At 37.2% G+C, this 25,663-nt stretch overlaps 1 protein-coding gene across 1 annotated transcript in view; it reads right to left on the reverse strand.

The window, feature by feature from the left end:
• Positions 1 to 23,110, reverse strand: part of LAPTM4B (lysosomal protein transmembrane 4 beta) — a 103,534-nt gene extending 80,424 nt beyond the window's left edge. The window contains exon 1 of the mRNA XM_007488145.3: positions 22,551 to 23,110. Within this exon, the coding sequence (XP_007488207.1) occupies positions 22,551 to 22,649 (99 nt within the window). The 5' untranslated portion in view covers positions 22,650 to 23,110. The remainder of the gene's footprint in view (positions 1 to 22,550) is intronic.
• Positions 23,111 to 25,663: the final 2,553 nt, after the last annotated feature.

Consider the following 25,663-nt stretch of genomic DNA (forward strand, 5'->3'; position numbering starts at 1 on the left):
AATTCTATAACTCTGAGTATAATTCCAGATTGCTCTACAAAATGGCTGGCCCTATTCACTTCCACCAAAAATATATTACTATCTCTTTTTCCATATCCCCGCCAACATTTGTCAAAATGTTGTCAAACATTTGTCAAATGGCCCTTTTAGCCAGACTGATGGGTGTGAAATGGTATCTCAGAGTTGTGATTTGCATTTCTCTAATCGATAATGATTTAGAATATTTTTCAAATAGTTATATATAGCTTTAATTTCTTTATCCAAAAATGATGGCTTTAGCTTTTGACCATGTATCAATTGTAGAATAGCTCATATAATAAATTTGGCAAAGTTCTCTATATATTTTAGATAGGATATCTTTCTGAGAAACTATCTATAAATTTTCCTAATTTGTTTTCCTTCTACCCTTGACAACATTAGTTTTATTTGTACAAAACCTTTTCAATTTAATGTGTTCAAAATTATCCATTTTGCAATGCTTTATCTCTTGTTTATTCTTCTCCTCTAGATAGATAGAGGGCAGCTACATGGCTTAGTGGAGTGAGAGCCAGGCCTAGAGTCCTGGATGCAAATAATGACCTTAGATATTTCCTAGTTGTATGATACTGGGCAAGTCACTTAACCCCCATTGCCTAGCCCTTACCATTCTTCTGCCTAGGAACCAATACTGGTTCCTAGGCATAAGTTTTTTTTAATCTAATAGATAATACATTCCCTGTTCCTCTAATTTGTTTATAGCATCTCCCTTTACCAAGGTCATTTATCTATTTTGATCTTAGCTTGGTAAATGGTGCAAAATATTGATCTATATCTAATTTCAAACAAACTGCTTTCCCACTTTTCAAACAATTTTTACCAAATAATAAATTCTTACTCCAAAAATTTGGACCTTTACCTTTATCAAACACAAGGTTACTATAATCTTTTGTTGACTGTTTGTTGTGTGTCTATTCTATTCCATTGATCTACTTTTCTACTTCTTAGCCAGTATCAGATAGTTTTGATAATTACTGCTTTTTTGAAATCTGGTAGACTTCTTTCCTTAACTTTTTTTCATTATTTCCATTGCTATTTTGGACTTTTAGTTTTTCCAAGTGAATTCCATTATTACTCTTGTTAAATAAAATAATTTTGGAATAATTTGGTTGGGATGATACTGAATGTAAGGAGATTAGTTAGATTTACTGAATGTAAATGTTATATTTACATTCAATTCCCAATTTACATTTGATTGAATTTACATTCAATCCCAATTTAGTTGGGATGATACTGAATGTAAGGAGATTAGTTGAATGTAAGGATATTAGGTAGAATTGTCATTTTAATTGTATTTGCTCTGCCCATTGATTAACAATTAATATTTCTCCAATTATTTAAATCAAGCTTTATTTGTATAAATATATATAATACACCTATGTAAATATTTACTGTATATTCCTACCCAAACACTTAATATACTCAATTACCAAGTAGAAATCCATTGGGTCCAGACTAGCTAACCAGGTTGAGATTGAGTTCTATAACTCAAATGGAACCACAGATGACCAAGCTTTGAGCTTGACCCAGAGCAGTACCTTCATGATCAAGTCATTTTGGTATCAATGTGGTAAATCTGCTTCATGACCCTTTCATCTTCTGTGAGTTACCCTGGATTGCTGCCCATTTATTTATTCTCTATAGGTTATATCCCTTGTACTTTGGGGTTCATTTAACCTTTAATTTATTTATGTTTTACATTTTTGTGAACAATTTTGACACTTTCTCACCTCTATGAGCAACACTATATAATAGGAAAAGCCCTGGATTGGAAGTCACATTTGTTATCAATAATAACAGTTAACATTTATATTGTGCTTTAAGGTTTGCAAAGAGATTTACAGATATTAGCTCATTATATCCTCAAAATAAAAGAACACTATCTACATTCAGAGGAAGAACCATGGGAATAGAAACACAGAAGAAAAACAACTGCTTGCTCACACAGTTCAATGGGGATATAACTGGGTATGTAGACTCTTAAATGATCACCCTAGTATAAATATCAATAATATGGAAATAGATCTTGATCAATGACACATGTAAAACCCTGAGTAATTGTCAGCTATGAGAGGGAAGGGAAAAGAACATAAATCATAGAATCATGGAAAACTATTCTAAATTAATTCATTAAATAAAATTTTCCAAAATATCTCCATTTTATAGATGGAGATACCAAAATAGATGGAGCTTAAGTGACTTGTGATGATAGAGATAGTAAATATCTAGGGCCAGATTTGAATTGAACTCTCCTTGTTTCTGGTCCACCACTCTATCAGTTCTCCATCCACTGTGCCACATAGGTTACCAATTCTGGCTCAACCACTTTTTACTTTTGTGACTTTGACTTTTTTGAATTTTAGTTTCTTCATTTGTAAAATGAGAGAGTGGGACTAAATCTTGGGATCCTATGGACTAAAGATATTAAATAATAAAGCCCATGTCCTGAGCTTCCACAACCATGAAAGTCTGCCCCTGCTTTCCTTTTACCTAAACAGGTCATGACACCTGCCTGCCATTTATCTCCTTGTTGGGTCCTAAGTATCCAAAGTGTTTCCTAGAAATGTGGACCGACTATCTGTTGTAAGCTTGATCTTTCACACCTTGACTGGAAACTTGTCAGTTCTTACCTTCTCCCTCTCCCTCTACCAACTATTAGGCAACTTGCTTCCCAGTTCCTGGTCTTACCCTCACCACCAACTTCTGGGCCTTTCTCTGGGTCCAAGCTGTTCACAAACCCTATTATCTATTCTGAACTCCCAGTCTTAACTTCAGTTTCCTCAATCTTAGCTCCTCACCCTATAACCATCGGGCACTGATTACAGTTGAGGCTCTGACAATCTCAGAGTGGTCCTTTTGACAAATGGTCTAGCCAAGGGTGGTAAAGAGATTAAACCAACCATTAATAGGTAAAGACAATAAATACTAGAATTGGCTCATTATGGTCTTCCAATCACTTAATGAACTTTTTCACATGGGACCTAGATACTAACCTGTACTTACTCTATTTTTAGAACTGTCAGAGTAGAGTAAGATTCAGAGCATTTGGGTCCCTCAGTCTCTTGTGGATCATATGATTTTCTTAGAACCACATAATTTAGTCTAAATGTCTGTGGTAGAAACTGCTAATATAGCAGTTAAACATGCTGGGACTTGGAAAAGGTTAAGAGAGTTCTGAGAACACAGTGAGCACTGTTTTAAAGAAAACACAGACCTAGCGCCTCCATCAAACTAAATTCTCCATTAGGATAATGCAAAACAAAATACCATCTATGAATAAATGCCATCTGTCAAGGAAACAAAAATTTAAGCCCTTACCATCTGTCTTAGAATTTATACTGAGTATTGGTTCCAAGGCAAAAGAGCAGTAGTAAGAGCTAGGCAACTGAGGTGAAGTGCCCTGCCCTGGGTCACACAATTAGGAAGTGTCTGAGGCCAGATTTGAACCTAGTACCTCTGGCTATCTATCCACTAAGCCACCTATCTGTCCTCAAATAATAATTAAAAAACAAAACAAAACACAGTTTCTGCTTTCAAGGTTCTTACATTCTATTTACTGGACAAAGACAAAGAGTAGATAGGTGGTATAGCTTATAGCATGCTGGTCACTAAGTCAGGCATACATAAGTTCAAATCCTACCTTAGATACTTATTAGTAATGTGATTCTGGGCAAGTTATTTCACCTGTGTCATAACATCCTCCTCTTTAAAAAGTGAATAATAATAGCACCTACCTCTCAGGATTGTTGTTGGTATCAAATGACATAATATTTGTAAAGTGCTTTTTTTTCTCCCAACCTTTACCTTTAATATTTCTTATTTCTTAGAATCAATACTAAGTATTGCTTCCATGGTAGAAAACTGGTAAGGGCTAGGCAATGAGAGTTAAGAGCTTTGCCCAGGATGACACAGCTAGGAAGCTGAGGTCACGTTTGAACCCAGGAACTTCCATCTCCAGGCTTGGCTCTCAATCCACTGAGGCACCTAACTGTCCCCTGTAAAGAGCTTAAAATGCTTATCATTAATAAGCTATAAGTATAAGAACTAATTAGATGATAAACTAAAGAGATAAAAGACAAAAAGGACATACATGTAAAAATATTTTTATCAGCTCTTTTTGTGATGGCAAAGGACTGGAGAATGGCAGAATAAATTACGGTAAATGAATGAATGTGTTGGAATATTGTGATGATGGAGTGATTTCAGAGAAACCTAGGAAGACTTGTATGAACTGATGCAAAGTGAATGAGCAGAACCAGGAGAACAAATTAGATAATAATAATACTATAAAGACAAACACCATTAAAGCTGTAAGAATTCTGATCAACACACAATGACTAATAACAGTTCCAGAGGATTCATGCTACCCACTTCCAGATAGAAAGTTGATGACCTAAAAGTTCAGATTGAGTCATAACTTTTTCTGGACATGGTTATGGGATTTTGGACATTGAATTTGTTACATTTGATTAAATATATTGTAACAGGTTTTGTTCTTGTTTTCTCAGTGGGAGAGGGGGACATGAGAGAATTCAGAGGTGAAAACAAAGTAAAATGGAATCTAAAAAGATAGTACATGAAATTTAATTCAGGCGAAAATAAAATAAAATTGAATTAAAAAAAACTGATTAGATAGTAAGAACTTGAAGGGTGGGTTACATAAAGATCCTTTCCTCTCTAGAAGTGAGAGAAAAACAAGGATATTTATTTCCCTCAACATTCAGTTACATTTTATCTTTTTTCCTCTTTTAGTAATGTACTTCATGTACTAACTGTGTCTCTTGTATTTACAAAATGTTCCTGTTACATATCCCCCTGTTGTCTTGACATCACTGTTTCCATAGATAAATAAATCCACCTTCTGCTCTCTAATTCAAATGGTGCCATGCCCTAACCTGTCCTCTGTTCAGTCCTAGGAATCACAGCCTTGAACCAAAATGAAAAAGGAGTGGAGGAGCTTAAAACAACCCAATTCAATAAATAATTTACATTTATACAGCACTTTATGAAATATCTTCTTCAAAAAACCCCTCTCCCACACAGGTTGTTGTTCGGTTGTTTTCCGGTTGTTTGTGGTTCTCTTGCAAAGACACTGGAGTATTATGCCATTTCCTTTTCCAGATCATTTTCCAGATGAGAAACTGAGGGAAATAGAGTTAAGTGACTTCCCTAGTCACACAGCCTTGTAAGTGTCTCAGATCAGACTTGAACTCAGGAAGGTAAGTACTATGAATGATTGATCTCATTTTACAGATAAAGAAACTGGAGTTGAGTTTACCAATTGTCCATGTCACACAGAGTTGGGATTCAAACTGAAACTATCTGACTGAAGTCCAACATTATTTCTAATACACTGTGCTTTGCCTTAACTTAAGCCTAACCAAAGCAACCTCAAATTAAATATCTAGGAATATAATGCTTTTGAGTTATTAAAACCCTTAAAAATTGGCTTTAAAATAAAGAGTAGGCTGTGACAACTATTACTGAATTTCTTTCTGAAATAAATTGGAAAGGAATGCAAAAAGGTAATATAATTTACCAGTTACTTTATTGATTTCCTACATATTCCTAGAGCCTAGCACTTAGGAGGTTCTGTTTGAATTATTATTGAAAGAACATTATATAAGTTGTCAAGTAATCATTACAAAGTTTTTAGATTTCGTGGAGAGGAGCTGGAACAGAAGAACACAAATAGTCTCTGTAGGGCCTCAGACAGATTACTTAATATCTACACTTTAACTTTCTCATCTGTTAAATAAGGAGTTTGAAGTAGAGATAACTGCTAAGGTCTTTTTCAGCTTTTCCAGTAAAATCCTATGACATGAAATCAGGCAAACTTTTAAGGTCAATTGATAAATTATAAAGCTGATACAGAATGTGCTTTTTTAAAAAACCTTACCTTCCTTCTTAGAATCAATACTGTTTATTGGTTCTAAGGCAGAAGAGTGGTATGGGCTAGGCAATGGGGGTCAAGTGACTTGCCCAGGACCACATAGCTAGTGTCTGAGGCTAGATTTGAATCCAGGACCTCCCATCTCTATCTAGGCCTGGCTCTCAATCCATTGAGCTACCCAACTGCCCCCAGAATGTGCTTTTAAAAAGCAAGATATATAAATAATATCCCTTATTAGATGACATGGAAGATCCTTTTAAAAAAGAACAAATTTTATCAAATAAAAATTAGATTGCGAATACAGGCTGTAATTGTGTATTTAAATCTGATATCTGTTCCATTTCTATACTGTAGAAAGAGGTACTGGCCTGGCATTAAATTTGATAGGGATGACTTAGTGGATTGAGAGCCTCATCTAGAGATAGGAAGTCCTAGATTCAAATCTGGCCTCAGACACTTCCCAGCTGTGTGACTCTGGGCAAGTCACTTAATCCCCATTGCCTAGCCTTTACTGCTCTTCTGCCTTGAAACTAATACACAGTTTTGCTTCTAAGGCAGAAAGCATGTTAAAAAAAAAAGAAAAAATAAAATAAAATTTGGCAATTGGGTAATAATCATCAATAGGGAGAAAGGATGTAAATTATAACTTTAAGATGTAATCTTGCTTGCCAGGAGCATGGATTCCTGGTTGTTTCAATGTTGATGTCAGATAGGAAGAAAAAGTCTTCAGAAACTTGATACAAAAATGGTACAACAGAAGAGTTTTGACTATCTGATTAGAAACAAAATTCATCGATGTCTGGAGAATATTTCACTGGCCTTTCCAAACACCAGCAGAGTTGAAACCTATCTGTCTTTAGTGACAACTCTAAGAAAGGAGGTTAAGGGGGTTAAGTGACTTGCTGAGGATCACTCAGCTAGGAAGTTCCAACATCAAATTTGAACCTAGGTCCTCCCAACTAGTCTTCAGACTTCAAATCTGGCCTCTATCCACAGTACCACCTAGCTGCCCCAAAAGGCACATTCTTTGATTGCTTATGATAGTGGGAATGGTGAAATATGAGGCTCTAGGGAATACCACCTGACCTGCAAAATACTTTCCATTAATTATGTAAGTATTCTGTAGAATAGAAATATTGAATGTTAGCACTAGAAAGGACCTAAGTAATCATTCAGTAAAAGGATTCTTAATCATTTTTATGTCCTGGATCTAGGAGTTTGCAGCTCTCCAAAACATACTTTCAACTTACTTTTCAATTAACATGCATTATTATCATTTTCTCAATTATTTTCTTAAGTCTAGGCAATCAGCAAAACAATAAATTAAGCTCTGATTTTCCACTTTCCCAGATCTAAATGCTCACACTAAAAATGTAACAATCAGCACAGATGGTATAAACTGGCTCCAGCATACCTTTGCATGGATTCTTCTGGAAGTCCAATGAAGTGAATGGACACCCTTTCAGAATCATATTTTTAGGGACAGCTAGGGTTGTCCAGGAGATGGACCCGAAGAAGGGAGGTCTTGGATTCAGATCTAGCCTCAGACACTCCTAGCTGTGTAATATTAGGCAAATCACTTAATCCCAATTATCTAACCCTTACCACTCTTCTGCCTTGGAATCCTTAGTATTAATTCTAAGACAAAAGGTAAGAGTTTAAAAAAAACAACAACAAGAATCACATTATTAAATCTGCATAACTAAAATACATATTGTTACATAAGAAATCAGTGATATTGAAATAGTTATCAAAATTAATACTTCATGAAACAAATTCAGTCTCAGGTTAAGATTTTGTTGCCAATTTTTAGTCATGTCTGATTCTTTGTGACCTCATTTCAGAGGGTGTTCTTGGCAAAGATACTGGAGTGGTTTGCCCGCCAGTCCATTTTACAGATTGGTGAACCAAAGAAAACAGGGTTAAGTGACTTGTCCAGGGTCAGACAGCTAGTAAATGTCTCAGACCAGACTTGAACTCAGGGAGATGAGTTTTCCTGACTCCAGGCCTGGTATTCTATCTGTTGTGCTATCTAGATGCCCGTTCGAACTCCTGACTTAATGCAATACCTTCTTTTTTATGAGGAAGAAAGGAGAAAAGAACCATTGTTTAGAAATTTTTGGGGAAAAGTATAAACTAGTCATCTCCCAAGTAAGGAATTAATTTATAAAAAATATGAAGTGCCTAAAATATGTAATCTACTAAGTAATAAGACTACAAATGCATGAAACCAACCCTTAAGGAGCTTATAGTCTACTAGAAATTGAGAACCAAAGAGGCTAATTGTCATACAATATTTATTGACAAAACCAAGTCTAGGACTCAAGACTCTTACATGCCAAATGCTTTTTCCATTTTGTCAGGCTATCTTTTATCCAAATAAAATAGTTAATATACCCCAGATTAATAATTTTCATCTCTCCAAATACTCTTAATGTTTGTCAACATTTTTGTTATTTACTTCTGAGAAAGAAAAAAAAATAGCTGAGGACTTCTCCATTAGCTTTCTGCCATAAAAGAGAGGGGCACAGGAGACTTTTTTTAGAATTATCTTTCTTTTATTCCAGATTACATGACAATTTTTCAATATTCATTTTCTTACATTTTGCTTTCCTTGTTCTCTTTCCCTCCCCTTTGCCCCATGAAGGAAAGTAACATGATTTAGGTTGTACATATTATCATGTTGCACAGATTTCCATGTATATCGTGTGAAAATAGCCACATTTTGCTTACACTAGAGAAAAATTCATGGAGGAAATAAAGAATGCTATGTTTCTTTCATTAAAAAAAAACCCTTACCTTCTGTCTTAGAATCAATCCTGTGTATTGGTTCTAAGGCAGAAGAGTGGTAAGGGCTAGGCAATTGGGGGTTAAGTGACTTGCCCAGGAACACACAGCTAGAAAAGTGTCTGGGACCAGATTTGAACCTAGGACCTCCTGTCTCTAGACCTGGCTTTCAGTTCACTGAGCCACCCAGCTGCCCCCTGCATGCTATGTTTCTATCTGCATTTAGACCCTGGTTTGTTCCTTCTATGGCAGCCTTTTTCATCCTGGATCCCTTGGAGTTGTCCTGTGGATAAGTTAAGTCACTCACCGTTGATCATCATATAGTATTGTTGTTACTAGGTAATAGCAAACTCTTAACTGGGGATTAAAGTTATTTTCACCCCAAAAGGAAAAAAACTTTTGTTTATACTTTTTTTGTTGTTTGTACTTTTTCTGGAAGAATTGAAATAGTTGTAAAATTCTAAAACACAAAAATGTCAATGGAAAAAGGAGAACTTGTTTTAAATATAATATTTTCTATATATTTATAATTTATATACTTTAAAAAATATAACTTCACAAAAATGCCTTCATAGTCATCTTTAAATATCCTGCTATGCTAACTTCTAAGAATCTTTTCTAGACCAAAGAAATGTTTTGTAATCACTGTGCTGAATTGCTGGACAGCTCCTTCCCCTAGTCAGGCTTTTAAAAATTCCATAAATATTCATCACTATGGATCTAGGTAATGGAAAGTTGTTCAATGGGATTCTCAGTATGTTAACTGTTACCACCCTTAATTTAAAAGAAAGCAGTTTTCAATTTAAGCAGAAAGTCAATGACTTCTCTTAATCATTATTCCTCCTCAACTATTCTAATAGGAAACTGGGGAAGAGATTATCAGATACAAATAGTGACTCACATTCAATTCATTATGCTGTCTACATACCAATTGTAATTAAGCTGCTATTCATTTTTGCATCAATACTTCAGAATGCTTACTGAAACCTGTAAGTTTACAAATGCCAAGCATAGAAGAAAAATGAGAATTCAATTTAAAACAACAAATATTTCAGTGACTTCTCTGTGCAAGGTACCGAGCATCGTACTGGTGAGGTTAACCAATATTTAAGAAGGCATTTAAACAGAATTTTTCTGATTTAAATTTGAATATTTTCCCTTAGATCTACTTACTGTATTTTATCACTTCCTTACTGTATGGGAATATAGTGCACTATACCTTACATTTCCTTAACTGTATTATCACCAAATCACTAGGCCTTTATTTACTTTATTATATTTAGAAAAAGATATGAACTAGTCATCAAAAATAGCTAATTAATATTTTAGCTATTTAATGTAATCATCTAGCTAAGTAAAATAAATTAAAATATTAATCACAGTAGCAGTACTCCTAGAAGAGTAGTTTAGGAAAAACATACATGACCACACAAGACTGTCAATTTGAAGATTATGTGGACTGATTTCTATAGGTTTAGGTCCACTAATGTTTAGACATAACACAAAAATAGAAATGAGCATTTGACTTTTTCCATCCTTGTTTTTTGATATCCTTTCACTGCTGTGGATTAAAATGCACCTGAAGAAGGGATATTGAATCAAAATCTCTCTTTTTTGAAAAAAAAATACATAAAATACTGTCTGTATAAAACACTCTAGTTATTCTTCAATGTATCTTTCTTTCCATGTGATATGAAGTCTATGTATATGAACTTTAGGGAATGTAATCAGTTTTGATTCAAAATTACAAAGATGGGGGTGGCTAGGTAGTTCAGTGGATGGAAAGCCAGGCCCAGAGATGGGAGGTCCTAGGTTAAAATCCAGCCTCAGTCACTTCCTACCTGACCTGTGTGACCCTAGACAAGTCACTTGACTTCCATTGCCTAGCCCTTACTGCTCTTCTGCCTTGGAACCAATACACAGTACTGATTCTGAGACAGAAGTTTAAAAAACAAATTACAACTAAACCAGTTCTTTGAAATAGTGAGGTAATAGCCACTTTTTTGCCCAAAGATATTAAATAAACACTAACAATTACATAAAAATATTGTAGTGACAACTTGCAAATTTTAAATTTACTCCCTTTATGCCATATAAAAATATTAAGTTCATTCCATTCAATACAATAAATATTTACCAAGAAATTGTAGAAGAGGTAACATAGCATAATGGCCAGAAGAAGACCAGCTTTGAAGTCAAGAACTGAGTTTGAATCCCATTTCTGATCTATACTAGTTGTGTGACTATAGGCAAGCCCCTGAACATCTCAGAGCTCAGGTTCCTCTTTAAGACTGTATGTCCCAAACTAGTTGTTGCTCTTCATTGCTGAAAGAAAATTCCATTTTAGAAGTTCCCATACCTTTGAAATCCTTTATACCTTTGATATACAGACTTCCCTCCTAAAATGTGTCTGGCACTGTGTGGTATATTGAAGCTCTAAAAAATAGACCCTGCTTTCAAAGAGTATCTTTTTCCCAAAAGAAATATTGGCATACACACAAATATCTAAAATATAACAGAAAATAAGGCAAGCAAAATTAAGGGGTCTGAGCTAAATACTACAAGGTGTGTAACAGTTTTTGCTTGTAGTTTTAACAGAGGAAGGCAGAATCAAGGGAAGGAAAAGGGGGCAGCTAATAGGGGCATTGAAGGAATTTCAAGAGATAAAGACTGAAGGCACTAGATCTAATCATGAAGGATGCCCTATAAAAATTGTACATAAGTAGACATCAGAAATTATTAAACAGGTAAATGTTTTTTACCAAACTCCTTTTATGAAACAAATATGGAAGTAACATCTAAACCAGGAAGAATAGAACCAAAAGAAAATTATATACAACTACAGATTTAATATCTGAATGAAAGACACTATGTTTGCAGGATGTCTTGTGGGGAGAAGAAAGGATTGAAATACCTGGAAATCAATTCTATTAGAAAAAGTATTAAACAGCAGGTCAATTAAATAATGTGGAATATTTTAAAGTTATCAACTTTATCCTAGTATTGAAGGTCTTAATTTATTCATGTAGCACCCAACTTTGCCAACTCCCAACTTATATTGGTGTTCCGGGTGTCCAGGGGATAATCATTCCTACTTCCTCAGAGTTGTAGTAGGTAATTCAGAGGATCCCTGTAGTTTTTTGTTCTCTAGTCACAAGCCCCCATGGTGTGTGCATCTCACTGATTATCAGCCAGGGGCAGTAATTAGCTTTTAGCAAAGGTGATAAAGTGAAAGCATACACATTAAACATCTAATTATTACAGTGAATATAAAAGATTTCCCCCCACCCTCAAAAGGCTGAGGCATCCTTTCCCATCAATATAAATAGATTCATGGAGTGGACTTAAACTTAGAATATAATGGTTGTGAGGTACACATATAGAATGTGTATGGTCAAACACTGAACTCACAGCTCTTGGTACTGAAGTCCTTTTTTTAGTCCATAACTTGCATTCCTTTCTAGTTCAAAGGGTCATATAACTTAAAGCTACTTCTTCCCTCAGGTGGCTTTCTATCTATGCATCTGGGTCCATGTATTTCTCTCTGCTGCCATTTGGATGAGTTCTCTCTAACCGATCTCCGAAACAGTTTTTTTTTTAAATCATCTACATAAGTTAATTGGGGCCAGGGGAAAAGTATAACCCTCCCTCTGGGCTCATGCCACTCATTTCACTGCTCTCACTGCCCTCTGACAACAGGCAAAAGGGTTTTCTTCCCATAGAAGCTCCCAAGCCTAGAAACTCCAGAAGCTTGAATGCTTCCCAGGACCAACTACATGCTGAACTTTCTGTTATTTAAAGCCCCAGGAGTGGTCAGCTTGTTTCACACTAGACTTCTCCAGATCTAACCAAAAAGGTTCATACCTCTTAAAGAATCCTAACCATAAATCATTCTGTTTGATTAATAAGCAGTCAATCAATAAATATTAAGAGTCTACTATGTCAGGCACCATGCTAAGGGCTGAGGAAATAGAAATGAAGCTAAAGAGAATTTCTGTGCCCAAGGAGCTTATAATCTAATGGAGGAGATAACATGCATGCGTGTGTATGTACACACAAAGCAAGCCATGGACTGGATAAATAGTATATAATAGGCACTAAGGGAATTAATGGGGGTCAGGGGAGGCTTCCTATAGGAGACAGAATTTTAGTTGGGGCTGAAAGGAAGCAAGGAAGGTCAGTAGTTGGAGTTGGGGAGGGAGAGTGTTCCAACTGTGGGAGGCAGCCAAAGAAAATGTCCAGAGCCCAGAGATGGAGTGTCACTGGACCAGAGAATGCACATCTGGGTGTAAGGTGTAAAAAAACTAGAAAGATCATGGAAACTTGGATTATGAAGAGTTCTCATGCCAAATAGAACATTTTATATTTGTTCCTGGAGGCAATAGGAAGCCATTGCAGTTTACTGAGAAAGAGGTGACATGGTTGGATCTGTGCTTTTGGAAAATCACATAAGTGGTTCAAGGGAGGACAGATTAGAGCAGGGAGAGACTTAAGGCAGGCCAACCTACCAGCTATAGCAATAATTAGGATATGAAGTAATGAGGGCTTGCACCAGAGTGGTGGCAGTATCAGTGGAGAGAAGAGAATATAGTCAAGAGATGATGCAAAGGTAAAAGTGGATAGATGTTGGTAACAGCCTGGATATGGGGGGAGGGGGTGATAGAGATAGCAAGGATTCTGGGATGGCTCCTAAATTGTGAACCTGAGGGGCTGAAAGGATGGTATTGCCCTTTACTGCCGTAGGGGGAAAGTGGGAGGAAGGGGAGGGTTTAGGGAGAAAGATAATGAGGAATGTTTTGGACATACTGAATTTAAGATGTCTGCTGGATATCTGTTTCAAGATGTCTGAAAAGCTTTTGGAGATGTAAACCTGGAGGTCAGCAGAGAGAATGGGGCAGGACAAGAAGATTTAAAAATGATCAGCATAGAGATAGTAATTCAATCCATAGAAATTATGAGATCATTAAATGAAATAGTATAAAGGGAGAAGAAAAGCAAGCCTAGTACAGAAATCTGTGGGACATCTACAGGTAGAAAGCATGATCTAGAAGATGATCCAGCAAAAAAGACAGAGAAGAAGCAGTCATAGAGGTAGACAGAGAAACTAAGGAGAGAGTGATGTCATGAAAATCTAAAGAGAAAAAAGTGGAGAAGAGTGATCAACAATTCAAGGGATAAATAGAAGTCCAGGACAATGAGGACTGAAAAGACCATTGTATTTGGCATCTAAGAGATAATTAATAACTCTGGAGAGAGCAATTTTGGCAGGATGGAAGATGGGAATTCAGATTGTAAGGCTTTAAGAAGACAGTGAGAGGCAACTGGAGGCACCTATTGTACCCAACTTTTTTGAATTTAGTTCCAAAGGGCAGAAGAGATATAGGATGATAATTAAGGGGGATGGAAGGACCAAGTGAGAATTTTTTAAGGATGGGGAATACATGGATATGTTTGTAGGCAATAGAAAATTAGACAGTAGATAGGGAGAGATTGAATATAAGTAATAAGAGTGGAGATCACTAATGAGGCAATCTATTGAAGGAGATGAGATGGAATGGGATCCCTTCAGTGAGTAGAGGGGTTAGCTTTGGTAAGGAATAAGGCTACTTCATGTGAGAACGAATTACAGGAGAAGAAAATGATAGAAAGTAACAGGAAATGAAGAAGAGGGAAAAAGAAGGAGCTCAAACTGAATGGCTTCAACTTTTTTTTTATAAATTATGAGAGGAGAGTGGAGAGAGGGAACCATAGGAAGTTTGAGGAGGGATAAAAAGATTTAGAAGAGCTACTGAGGGGTGTGAATTAAGAGTGAGTTGACAAGGGAGGTAAAGTAGGATTACCTAAGCAGCAGTGAGAACTTATTTGAGGTTATGTAAAATGAGTTTGTACTGGACTCAGAAGGATTAGTGACTTTATCTTTATTCAGCAGCACCTGTGTATAGGAGAGAAGGCAATGAATGGTGGGAGTGATCCAGGGCCAAATGTTGGCTGGGCATAATCACTGACATGATAAAGGGTCTAGATTCAGAAGAGAAGGACAGTGTATAATTGACTTGGTTTACCAACAGACCAAGACAGAGAGAAGAGGAGAGATAGTGCTGGAAAAATAGCCTAGGAGAATTGAGGGATAAATGGATTGGAGGTCATGGTGTCGATGAAAAGGACGGTTTTGTAAAAGAAGGCAGAGGCAGAAGTGAAAAGCCTATGTAGATTATTCTAGTGATACGCTTAAAACTTCATCATGCCATTATATTGATTATAGTTTATTAACATTTAAAACTTCATTAAGCCCTTATACTAAATGCCTTATATTAAAAATTACATTATAAATATATGTATATAATGTCACAATATATCATAAATATATGACAATTATGAAAATATGTAACTTGAAATAGTAAATTTAAGAGTTGGAGAACTTAGGTTTAGATCTTGACTCTGATGCTTAAAAATGCATGACCTTAGTTTCCTCATCTATAAAATTAAGGGAGTGGACCAGCTGATGTCTAAGGTCCCTTCCAGCTGTAGATCAATGATCCCATAAATATGCTTTATGAATCCATTCAAAAATATATTTACCTTGTACATTTCACTCTACTAGGTAATGTTAGGGAAACACATGTATGATGTCTGCCACAGCCCTCAAAGAATTTATATCCCTGGGGAGGCAAGACAAATTCTCTTTCTTCAAATTTTTCATGGCATTTTGCCTAGACTTCACATTTTTCTTATTTCTCTTCTCAAATACATTGTATTTATTCAAATTCATGCTCTTGTTTATCTATTGCCCCATTAATAACAAATACTGCAAAAATGTAAAAAATGGCCCAAGAGGTATCCAAGTTAGTAAATACTAATTGTCAAACGTGATATATACAATATTCTCACTGAGGTTGGCTATGGGAGAACTCATCTGAACTGGGAATAAATAGCCAGGTTCACAGAGAAAGTGAGACTCTCCTGGGCCTTCAACAAAGGGTTTAGTTTAGATGGAGAGGATTGCCAAGCTTTGTAGGATGTGCTAGAGTCTATACTCCACTGACATAACCATCAAAGATGTGGCATCAGACTAAGACTATGGTGGAGGCAAACACACAGGCCTATAAAACCCCCAAATTTTCAAAGTAGATTTCTTGAAATTTCTAAATAAGTAAAAAAATAGATCAGTTTATATAAGAGAAACAGTATCATAAAGTGAATAATAAGCCTGTTATCCCATGGACTTTTTCTATGAGGTTTTCATGGCAAAGATACTGGAATGGTTTGCCTTTTCCTTCTCCAATGTATCCCTCTTTTACAGATGAGGAACTGAGGCAAATAAGTGGCTTGCCCATATCACACAGCTAATAACTGAGGCCAGATTTGAACCCAGGTCTTCTTGACTCCAGGTCTGGTGCTCTATCCACTGTACTACCTAGCTGTCCTTAAATTACAGTATGATAAATTTGGGCTGGGATAAACACAGTTTAAACATACTGAAATAGGTCAATGAGTGAGTCTGCAAAAACATCTTCCTTGGATCTGGTTGAAAATAAGATGGGCCAGAGAGGACTCTTTCCTTTGTGCTTCCATTTCACATTTACAAGTAATTACCCAATGTATATTTTCACCCTAAGTCCCACACAGCAACACTTCAAATTCAATATGTCTAAAATAAAACTCATCATCTTTTCTTCTGCGCATCACTCCCAAACCAGTTCGTTTCAATTACATCATCATTCTCCCCATCACATAGACTTGAAACTTGAGTCAGTTCTGATTCCTCCCCTCTTCCATTTAGCCAAGCATAATGCCCTGTGAACTCTTCACTGGCATCATGCATTTGTGGCTTTTTTTCCCTCATTCCCCATGCCCCTTAATTCCAGTCTAAGGTACTTTAGTTCTGAACTAATGTAATTATCTTCTAACCAGGCACCTTGTCTTTCTTTGCTCCAATCCATTGTATAAGCCATTATCATTTCTTTTTCTAAGAAGTGAAAAGCCAATAGATTCTTCTGTTCATACATTTACAACTTCATCATTCCTTTACATTGATTGCCTTCTATTGTAAAAATATATTATGTCATAATGAGTGTCATATTACAAATACATGACAGTTATAAGGACATGGAACTCTCAAAAGCAAATTTAGAGTTGGAGAACTTAGGTTCGAGCTCTTGGCTGTGTGACCTAACTGTTCTGATCTGGTTTTCTCAAAAATGTTCATAGGCTCCCCTCCCCACCCCCACTGCCTAAAAGATTTTTTCTTCTTACTCTGGCATCCAAAGCCTTCCTCAGAATGGTCTTGTATCTTTTCAAACTGACCTCAAACTATTCCCTTACTACAAACCTTTGCTCCACACTGATCAACTCTCAGAATATGCACTTTTTCCTTCTCCGTCTTTGTGTGTATCATGCCAACTACCTTTCCACCTCTCCCTGCTAATATTGTCTAATTGACTGGATCCAAATAGCTAGAGTTGGATGAGACGCAGAGGCCATCCAGACCAGCTCCCTCAGAAATAAAACTGGCACTCAAAAGAAAGTGAGTGACTTGCCCAAGGTCACAAAGGTAATGAATATCAAAAAGGCAGATTTCAAACACAGGTCCTTAGACTATAGTCAGTGCTATTTCCACTGGCCCACGATCCCTCTGCTCTTCAAAAGGCCAGTTAAAATGCTACTTGTTCTCTACATATCAAAACTAGGCTGGCATACTAACCTTCTTTATGAACTCATTGCATTTATTCTCTGCCATAGCCTTCTTTGGGCACTCACTCTGTACAATGCCCAGTTAAGGCATTTGTTTTTCCCAGGTGCCTTAAGTTCCCTGCTAGATTGTAAATTACCTTAGTGGATCATATTCTTAGAAATAGCACACTAGTGAAAAAAATTGAACAGGAGAGATCTGGGTTCATATCCCACCACTGACAATGACTTGCTATTATTATGGGCAAATTACTTCATTTTACATATAGAAGCCACTCAAAAAAAAAAAAGGTTGTTAGATGATCAAAATGATACGGAATCTAATGCAGTATTGTCGTCCACTGAAGAGGGGCCCTTGCTTAATAATTGATGGTTCTAAGGTAGTAGAGGACACCAAGTAAATGTTTGTAGAATGAATGATGATATGGGGCAGTTAGGTGGCTCAGGGGATTGAGAATCAGAATTGGAGTCAGGAGGACTTGGCTTCAAATCTGGTCTCAGATACTTCCTAGCTGTGTGACCCTGAGCAAATCACAACTCCCATTGCCTAGCCTTTACTGTTCTTCTGCCTTAGAAACAATATTTAGTATTGATTCTAAGACAAAAGGTTAGGATCAAAAAAAAAAAGAATGAATGATATCAACTCACATTTGTACAGCACTTTAGAACTAATGAAGCCCTTTCCTCACAAAAGTCCTATATGGAAGTGGTTGGAGTGAGCAGTGATGGAGATAGGACCCTGGGCTTTGAGATGAAACCCTGAATTTTTCGCCAGCTAGCAAATATTGCAAAATAGAATAAATAAAAGTATATACTAATACCATTCTTTCTACCCATAATATAGAGCACCTTATGCTTTCACTGTCCATTCTACCCAACTGATAAAGGCTTGCCAGACATTCCAAACCCGTAGAGAATATCTGAGACATCTTGCAAATTGACAGGTGATGTTAAGCAGAACACAGGAGAGAATATACCACATGTACACTGGAGGGGCCTTTGAAGTCAGGGGAAATTCCCCAAACTGGTGCATGTCTTCGTTCTTTTTTTGTGTCCTAAGTTTACCTTATGTCATGTAGACCCTTAAAAACACACTTTCATTTGAAAGGATACCTGCCACTTTTAACACCCATTTTCTAGAGTTTTTAGCCAAAACACCCAGAGGAGGAAAATTCTGAGAAAAGGTGATGAGTTCTCAAGAGTGGGAGGAGGTAATCCCCTACACCCTCAATAAATCTAGAAACTTTGATCTCTGCAATTGCTATTCTATCTCCCTGGCCACACACTCTTTTATCTTTCTTAAATAAACACTTTCATGCCTTCAGATGAATGGAGTCTGAGCTTCCAATTATTTGGGTGAGAATCTGGCCTTTGCTTTTCCACAGCAAGTTTGCTCTCCCACAACAGAAGGAAACATGAGTATGAGTAAATACAAAAAAGGATGTCAATTCAATTCAATCAATATTTATTAAGCACCTACCTTTGTACCAGGCCTCATGCTAAATTCTGGATCTATTGCCTCATCTGAGTTGGATTCTCCCTCCAACAATGTAACAATAAATAGATCAGCTGAATGGATGATAGATGATAGATGGGTGATGGATGGATAAATGACTAACATTTATATAGCATTCTAAGCTTACAACACTTTGAGGTAGATACCATTATTTTAAAATGAAGAAACTGAAGGAGAAAAGAGTTAAATGAATATTTGGTATTTTGCTCACTGATTTACTTAGAACTATAGAATGTTTGAACTGGAAAAAAAAGATATTCTTTAGTCCAAGCCTTTCCTTTTTACAGATGAGGGAATTGAAGTTAGGGATTTGGAGTGATTTGATCAAGGTCACACAGCAGTGTTAAAGCTGGTCTTTTGACTGCCCAGTCCTTCACATTAGAGTATAACTGTTGCTCTCTACAAAATGACTTCCTCTATCTATAATTGACAAAGGAGTCATTGTTGAAAGCGGAATTTTCTGTATAGTATGGGATATGCCTCCTTTAAACAATCAGTTTATTTGGTTTGACCATTTTAGAGGGCAATCTGTCTTACCTACCTTTTTAAAAATAGGATACTGCATCTTTTTTCTCCCCAAAGACTTGGGGACATTATTTTGTTATCATCACTTGTTTTACTGTATTGCGCAAGATTTATTGAAACATATAGAACTGCTTGCTCTAATACTAAATGGCTCCAGGCTTCTGACTTTGAGTTCTTGTCTACTTTTCATAATTTGTTTCCTCTTTTGTCAGTCCATCAACTCTCATTTATCTCTGCTAACTCTTAGAGCTGCCTTTATCAACATTCCCTTTCTTTTTTTCTTATTTATTGCCGATCAGCAAGGAAGGTTGAAGGGTTTGAAAATCAGATAACCAAACTCATCAGCAATGTATATAATAAAACAAGAGTATAGACTTTAGTAAAGACCTGGAGGCACCACCAGGAGGCTGTAGTGAATGGATTTTATAATATAAATATGTAGAGGTCTTGTTTACTAATTCAGATTTTTGAGGACTTTATATATAACTCCCAACTCACCAATAAATGATTTTCACAAAGTGTTCAAGTACTAGCTAAAATATTTATCACACCAATACTTTAAATTTTGTTGGATTATAAAAAGTAGATTTATCATAACTGTATATTCCATACTGCATTTGTCTGATGCAGTGCCCTAGGTTTTTTTTTTTTTTAAATTATTCATTCATGTACTTGCAAGTCTTCAAATTGGTAATTTTCAAAAGGACTCCAAAGTCCTTTGTTCAAAGTAGTACAGTTTTAATATAAATAAATATATTAACTGTATTTGATGCATCTTCATTTTTCCCTTTAATTATCTAAAGGATTTCCTGGCATTTACCAAAGTGAGAGTTGAGCCAACACACTGATGCTTTATCTGCATTCATGCTGCACTGTTAAAGGCCCACACCCTGAAAAAAATGTTCAAAAGCTTTTTAGGCAAGAAATTAAAATTATGTGAGCACAATATATGCTCACTCAAAAGGAAAGCTGGAGCTATACTTAGTGCAGAAAGAATTGTAAATGGCTACAAACATGTTTCCTTTTAAAACCTCATATTTAATTATAAGAAAGATATGAAATCAGTACCCAATTACTTCAAGATCTAATGTCTGTGTTATGAAATATGGATATTATTAGTGGTGTTAAAGGATTTTTAAAATGCAAACTGATATTTTTAATTATGCTTAAGAACTTATCTACAGTAAAAAGGTCCATCTGACTTCACCAAAGCAATTTTTAGATGCTCTCTTGCCCAAGTTTTGTCTTTCTTTTAAATCAACTTTGCTTTTAAAAATGGCCCCATACTCTTACAATAGTGATGCAATGGACTCAAATTCAGTTCTTTGCACAAGTGTTGGTGCAGACTAAGAAAGTAAACCTAGAGTTTTAAAACTTCACATAAGTCTCATCAACTCTCCTGAAAATACAAAAATTTGTACCCAAATGTTAAAAAAAAAAGTCCAGCTTAGTTTACACTGCTAAGGAAAAAAGAAAACTGATCTCCAGTGACTAAAGAGGAAACAGATAAATGGGTGCAAAATGGCTTCTTAAAATAAGTAGATTAAGAGGCAGTAACAGTATCTTGATAAGTTTCCCCTAAGTGTTTCTTTAAAACCATCCTGAAACCAGCACAAAGGAAAACCAAACCAGCCAGCCAAATACAAAACAATTAAATAAAAAAAAAAACCCAAAGTTCAGGGGACTGTGATAAGAACCTTCAAAACTTCTAACACTAGAAAGGCACCTACAAATCAGTGATTCAGAAGATTTGAAAACAGGAGTCTGGCAATGAGGGCAAAAATGCCAAATGCTCCAACCTAAAAAAATATATATATATCCCTGCAAAAAGCCCAGTAACCTCAGTGGGTTCTCTCTAAACGTCTCTACAACATAAAGTCCTTATGATTTTGTGAAAAAAAAAAACCTCTCCATTGCTAAAGTCAATAATATTTGGGAAACTCAGTACATTTTCTGAGAATGGGGGACTTTCCCTAGCTCTAGTGATACAAAGCCCCTACTCAGGCTGTCTGAGAGACTTCTGACTCTCTAGCTGTAATTATTATTGAACAGAAGGTAAATTTTCAAAAGCAGGATGCGAGTTCTCCAGGGGGAAGCTTTGGTTCCCAGCAGACCAAGTACTCCAAATACTCCAGTCCTCCAGGAGGGGATTTCCCAGAGATGAATGACTTAAGGAGAGAAGAGGATCCTGCCACAAGTTAGCGCAGTCAGAGGGAATTACACTCTTAGGAGGAATTAAATTTCTAATAATAACACCATTTAGAAGGGTTATCTCCAGAAACACCCAGTCCAAAGGATAGACCCTGCTCGAACTGCTGAAATCCACAAGCCACTGACGTAAGAGCTAGGGAAACAAGGGGGTGGGGGAGATAACAAAAAGCTATGCCACTAGAGAGGAAAGTAGTCGAGTAATTTCAGGGAGCTAGGAACCAGGAAGCAAGGATTTTTTGTTGTTTTTTGTTTTAGTTCCGTTCCACTACCCTACCCCCAACCTCTACCTGCGAAAATACGCAGGGTTTTAAGTCCTATTCAAGAGCTTTTTTTTTTTTTAACGGTTCATTAACCTTTATTGTGTCATAGCCCTCCTACCCTCTAGGGCAACCTCGCCTAGGGATCCACTCAGAATAATGTAGTTAAAGGCACAAAATAAAATGCATAACATTACAAAGGAAACCAATTCTATTTAAACGCAGATATCAAAATATTAAAAGATCCCAGTTCACAGATCCCAGATTAAGAACCCCCTATTTTATCCCTGGGATCATTCAGTTGGCACGCCTCTATGCCCACATTTCCTCCCCTAACCCCGCGCCCCAAGGCGCCAGTTCTCCCTGCTATTCTGCCCGGTGCACACCTTTCCCATTCCATCCTTGGGGGCGTACGTTCGCCTTTCCTCCCCCAGAAAAAGTGAGGAACCAGCGTTTCAGAGGAGCCCCGGGGGAAGGTGGAACTCCCACCTGTGACCCCACTCCCACCCCCACTGACCAGAGGGAAGAATTCACCTAAAACTCTAAAGCGGCCGGGGTGGGGAAGCTCAGACACCTCTACTTTTCCAGTTGCATCATTTCTCCCCAACGCCCCGAGGGGAAACCTTTCCGTTCTTACCAAGTTCCAGATGCCCAACAGGATGGTGCCGGTGCGGACATGGCAGCATAGGCAGCAGCTGTTAGAATAAAATCGGGTCCAGGGCGCATTCATCTTCATGGCTGAGCTCCTCCCCTGGCTCTCTGGGACCCGCACTCGGGTCGCCACTGCCTCTGCAGCCGCTGCTACTCCGCCTCTGCGGCCGCTCAGAGTTCCCGCAAACGGGAACCCAACTTTGCCGGAGTGCTTAACAGCCTTCCTCTGCCTGCCGGTTCTCCTCCTGCAGCTCTGGCCGATGCGGTTTCTAGGACGCCCCTCTACCCTCAGTCCCTTCCTTCCCTTCGGTTTCCTCTGCTTGCCGACAAACCAAAAGAGCTTTCAGGTTGCAACCACAGCGGGACACCAAGAGCAAGAAAGTGGCGGAAGGAGGGAGGAAAGAGGGATTGGACTTGAAGCTGGGGGTGGGGAAAAAGGGAGGACCTGGGGGAGGAGAGGAGAGCCCGAGGGGGAGGAGAATGGGTCTGGGAGAGAGGGAGCCAGCGACACCGCGTGACCGACGCTAGCCATAATCTGGGTTTTGAGTTCCATGATGTCACTAGGTGGCTTGTGCCAGCTACCAAGTTATGGAAGGCAAATATAATTAAATAAATAAACGATCTTTGAGCCCTCGGCAATTCCCAGATGCCATCAAACGCTGAGGTAAAACTGGAGTCCCCTCCCCCTCTTCCTTTGATTTTTTAAAAATTTATTTATTGTTTGTTTGTTTATTGACTTGCTATGTTTGTATTTCAGGCTGTATATTCAGCCTGGAATACTGGCGGTACTCATTTGGTGCAGATTTAACAGCTCGTTGGCCAAAATAAGGAATCCCCGTGAACGCATCTTTCACTTCTGCATTTTTGCTTCAAAACTGGAAAATTGTAGTCTAGCCTGAAGCCATGTAGTCTCTCCAAGTGATCCATTTCAATTACAGTGGAAGTGATATTATCCAGGAAATGTGGTCCTGAGCTAGGAAACGATCACCATGATAGTAATATTTTTAATTGTAACTGCATTTTTAAAAAAAGTCCCAACGGAATTCGAGATACATTTACATCATTAGCATCATGTAGTCAAATTTAAAAGGAGAGGAATGAAAAATTAGGGAACGATTTTTGGCATTAAAGATTCTTCAGTTTAGAAAAGAATTAATGGGGGAGCTAGGTGGCCCAGTGGATAGAGAGCCAAGTTTAGAGATGTGAGATCCTGTGTTCAAATATGGCCTCAGACTTTTCTTAGTTGTGTGACGTTGGAGAAGTCACAACCCTAATTGCCTCATCCTTACTGCTCTTCTGCCTTAGAACAAATACACAAGAAAGAAAGAAGGAAAGAATTCAGGAGATCAATAACTATGTTACTCCCCTATTTTACAATGTTCAATTCACATTTAATTATCAAGAGCAATCTTGTATATAATGAAGTATTCTTGAATCTGAAAGCCTGAAGCTATTACAAATATAATAATATTAATTCTCCATTCGATAAACTCATTATACTGTAGTTCTTAACTATCTCCTCCATTGACTTCTTTGTCCCATTTTAATTTCTCATCTTCAAGATTTTCAACTATTCTGTCCCATTTGGATGCCTTTCCACTTCTTTTTTTTTTGTTCATTGTCCTGCTCTAGCATAGCTCCCTACTATTCCATTCCCCTCTTTTTCCTATTTTCCACAGGATGAAATAAACCATCCACTTTCCATCATACAAACCATTACACAATTCCCTTCCCCTTAATAAATTCCCATTTATTTATGACATTGTTTTTGTAGGGATGTTTAGAAAGAATTCCTTTCATACCTCCAGGACACAAAGAAGGAAAGACAAAAAGAACTGATAGTGTTCAAGATTTAACTCCATACTCTCCAGGGTCTTTTTTTTTTTTTATCAAAGGGATGGTTGAAAATCTTGAAGATAAGAAATTAAAATGGGACAAAGAAGTCAGTCAGTGGGAGAGCTAGTTAAGAACTACAATATAATAGGTTTATAAAATGGAGAATAAATATAGATTTATATATTGTTGTTGTCTTAGTGTTGGGGGGGGCTTGAGGTGAACTCCTGGTGTTTAGGAAGGGTACCTTTTGCAAGGATGCAAGACTCTGAAACTTAGCGTAGAAATAAAAAGAGAAATTTATTAATTTAGAAGGTAATGTTGAATCTTGCCAGGAAGACAGCATAGGTACCTAAGTGGAACAGCATAGAAGGGGAAAGCTGACCCTGGAAGGGTAGCATAGATGGAAAGCTGTTCCAAGATGATTATGGGGTTTTTATACTCTACAACAGTGAAGACATGACTCTGTGCCATGGTGAAGATGTGACTCCAGAGTGGTATGCATTGAGGCATGGGCAGAGGGGAGATTGACCTAAAGACATGGGGGGGGGGGGGTGACCCTCATAGTTTAGAGAGCTGATGGATGTCTGAGACACAACTTGATGATATCAAGGAGGTATATCTCTCTGTCCATCTAAAGGATGATCCAAGGAGAATAATCCTCTCAGGATCTTATCTGAGTTTTCAGATGTTTTGGGTTAGGAGTCACAAGAATATAAGGAAGCAAAGGATTTCCCTGCTGACAGTTTGCCTGAAACTCTTCTATAGTTTTGAGAGTATAATGCTCATGCCAATAGCCCTAGGCTTTCAGATCCAAGTATACTTCATTTTACACAAGACTGTTCTTGTTAGGGGAGAAAACATTCAAACAGAGAATTTGGTGCTATGAAGAAACTCCTTCCAGAGTTTGAGAAAACAAACTGATCAAAGGAGAACAGTTGGGAGATAAAGTTGTCAAAGTTGGGAGATTAATGAAGTGCATTGTGGATTGATTGGCCTACTGCAATCCATTAAGATTGAGTTCAAGTTACTAGCTGTGTGACCTTGGACAAATAACTTAACCTCATTCAGCCTCAGTTTCCTCATCTGTAAAATAGATGATAATAGTACTTACTATGGTATAGTATAGCATAATATAGCATAACACCTACTATAATAGAGTACCTTTTATATACTATCATTCCAGGGTTATTTATGAAATGATTAATGTCAATTCTATAAATGACAGCCACAAGTTTAACTGCTTACATTTATTTTCTTGAGAAA

The sequence above is a fragment of the Monodelphis domestica genome, chromosome 3 (assembly GCF_027887165.1).
Source record: "Monodelphis domestica isolate mMonDom1 chromosome 3, mMonDom1.pri, whole genome shotgun sequence".
NCBI lineage: Eukaryota > Metazoa > Chordata > Mammalia > Didelphimorphia > Didelphidae > Monodelphis > Monodelphis domestica.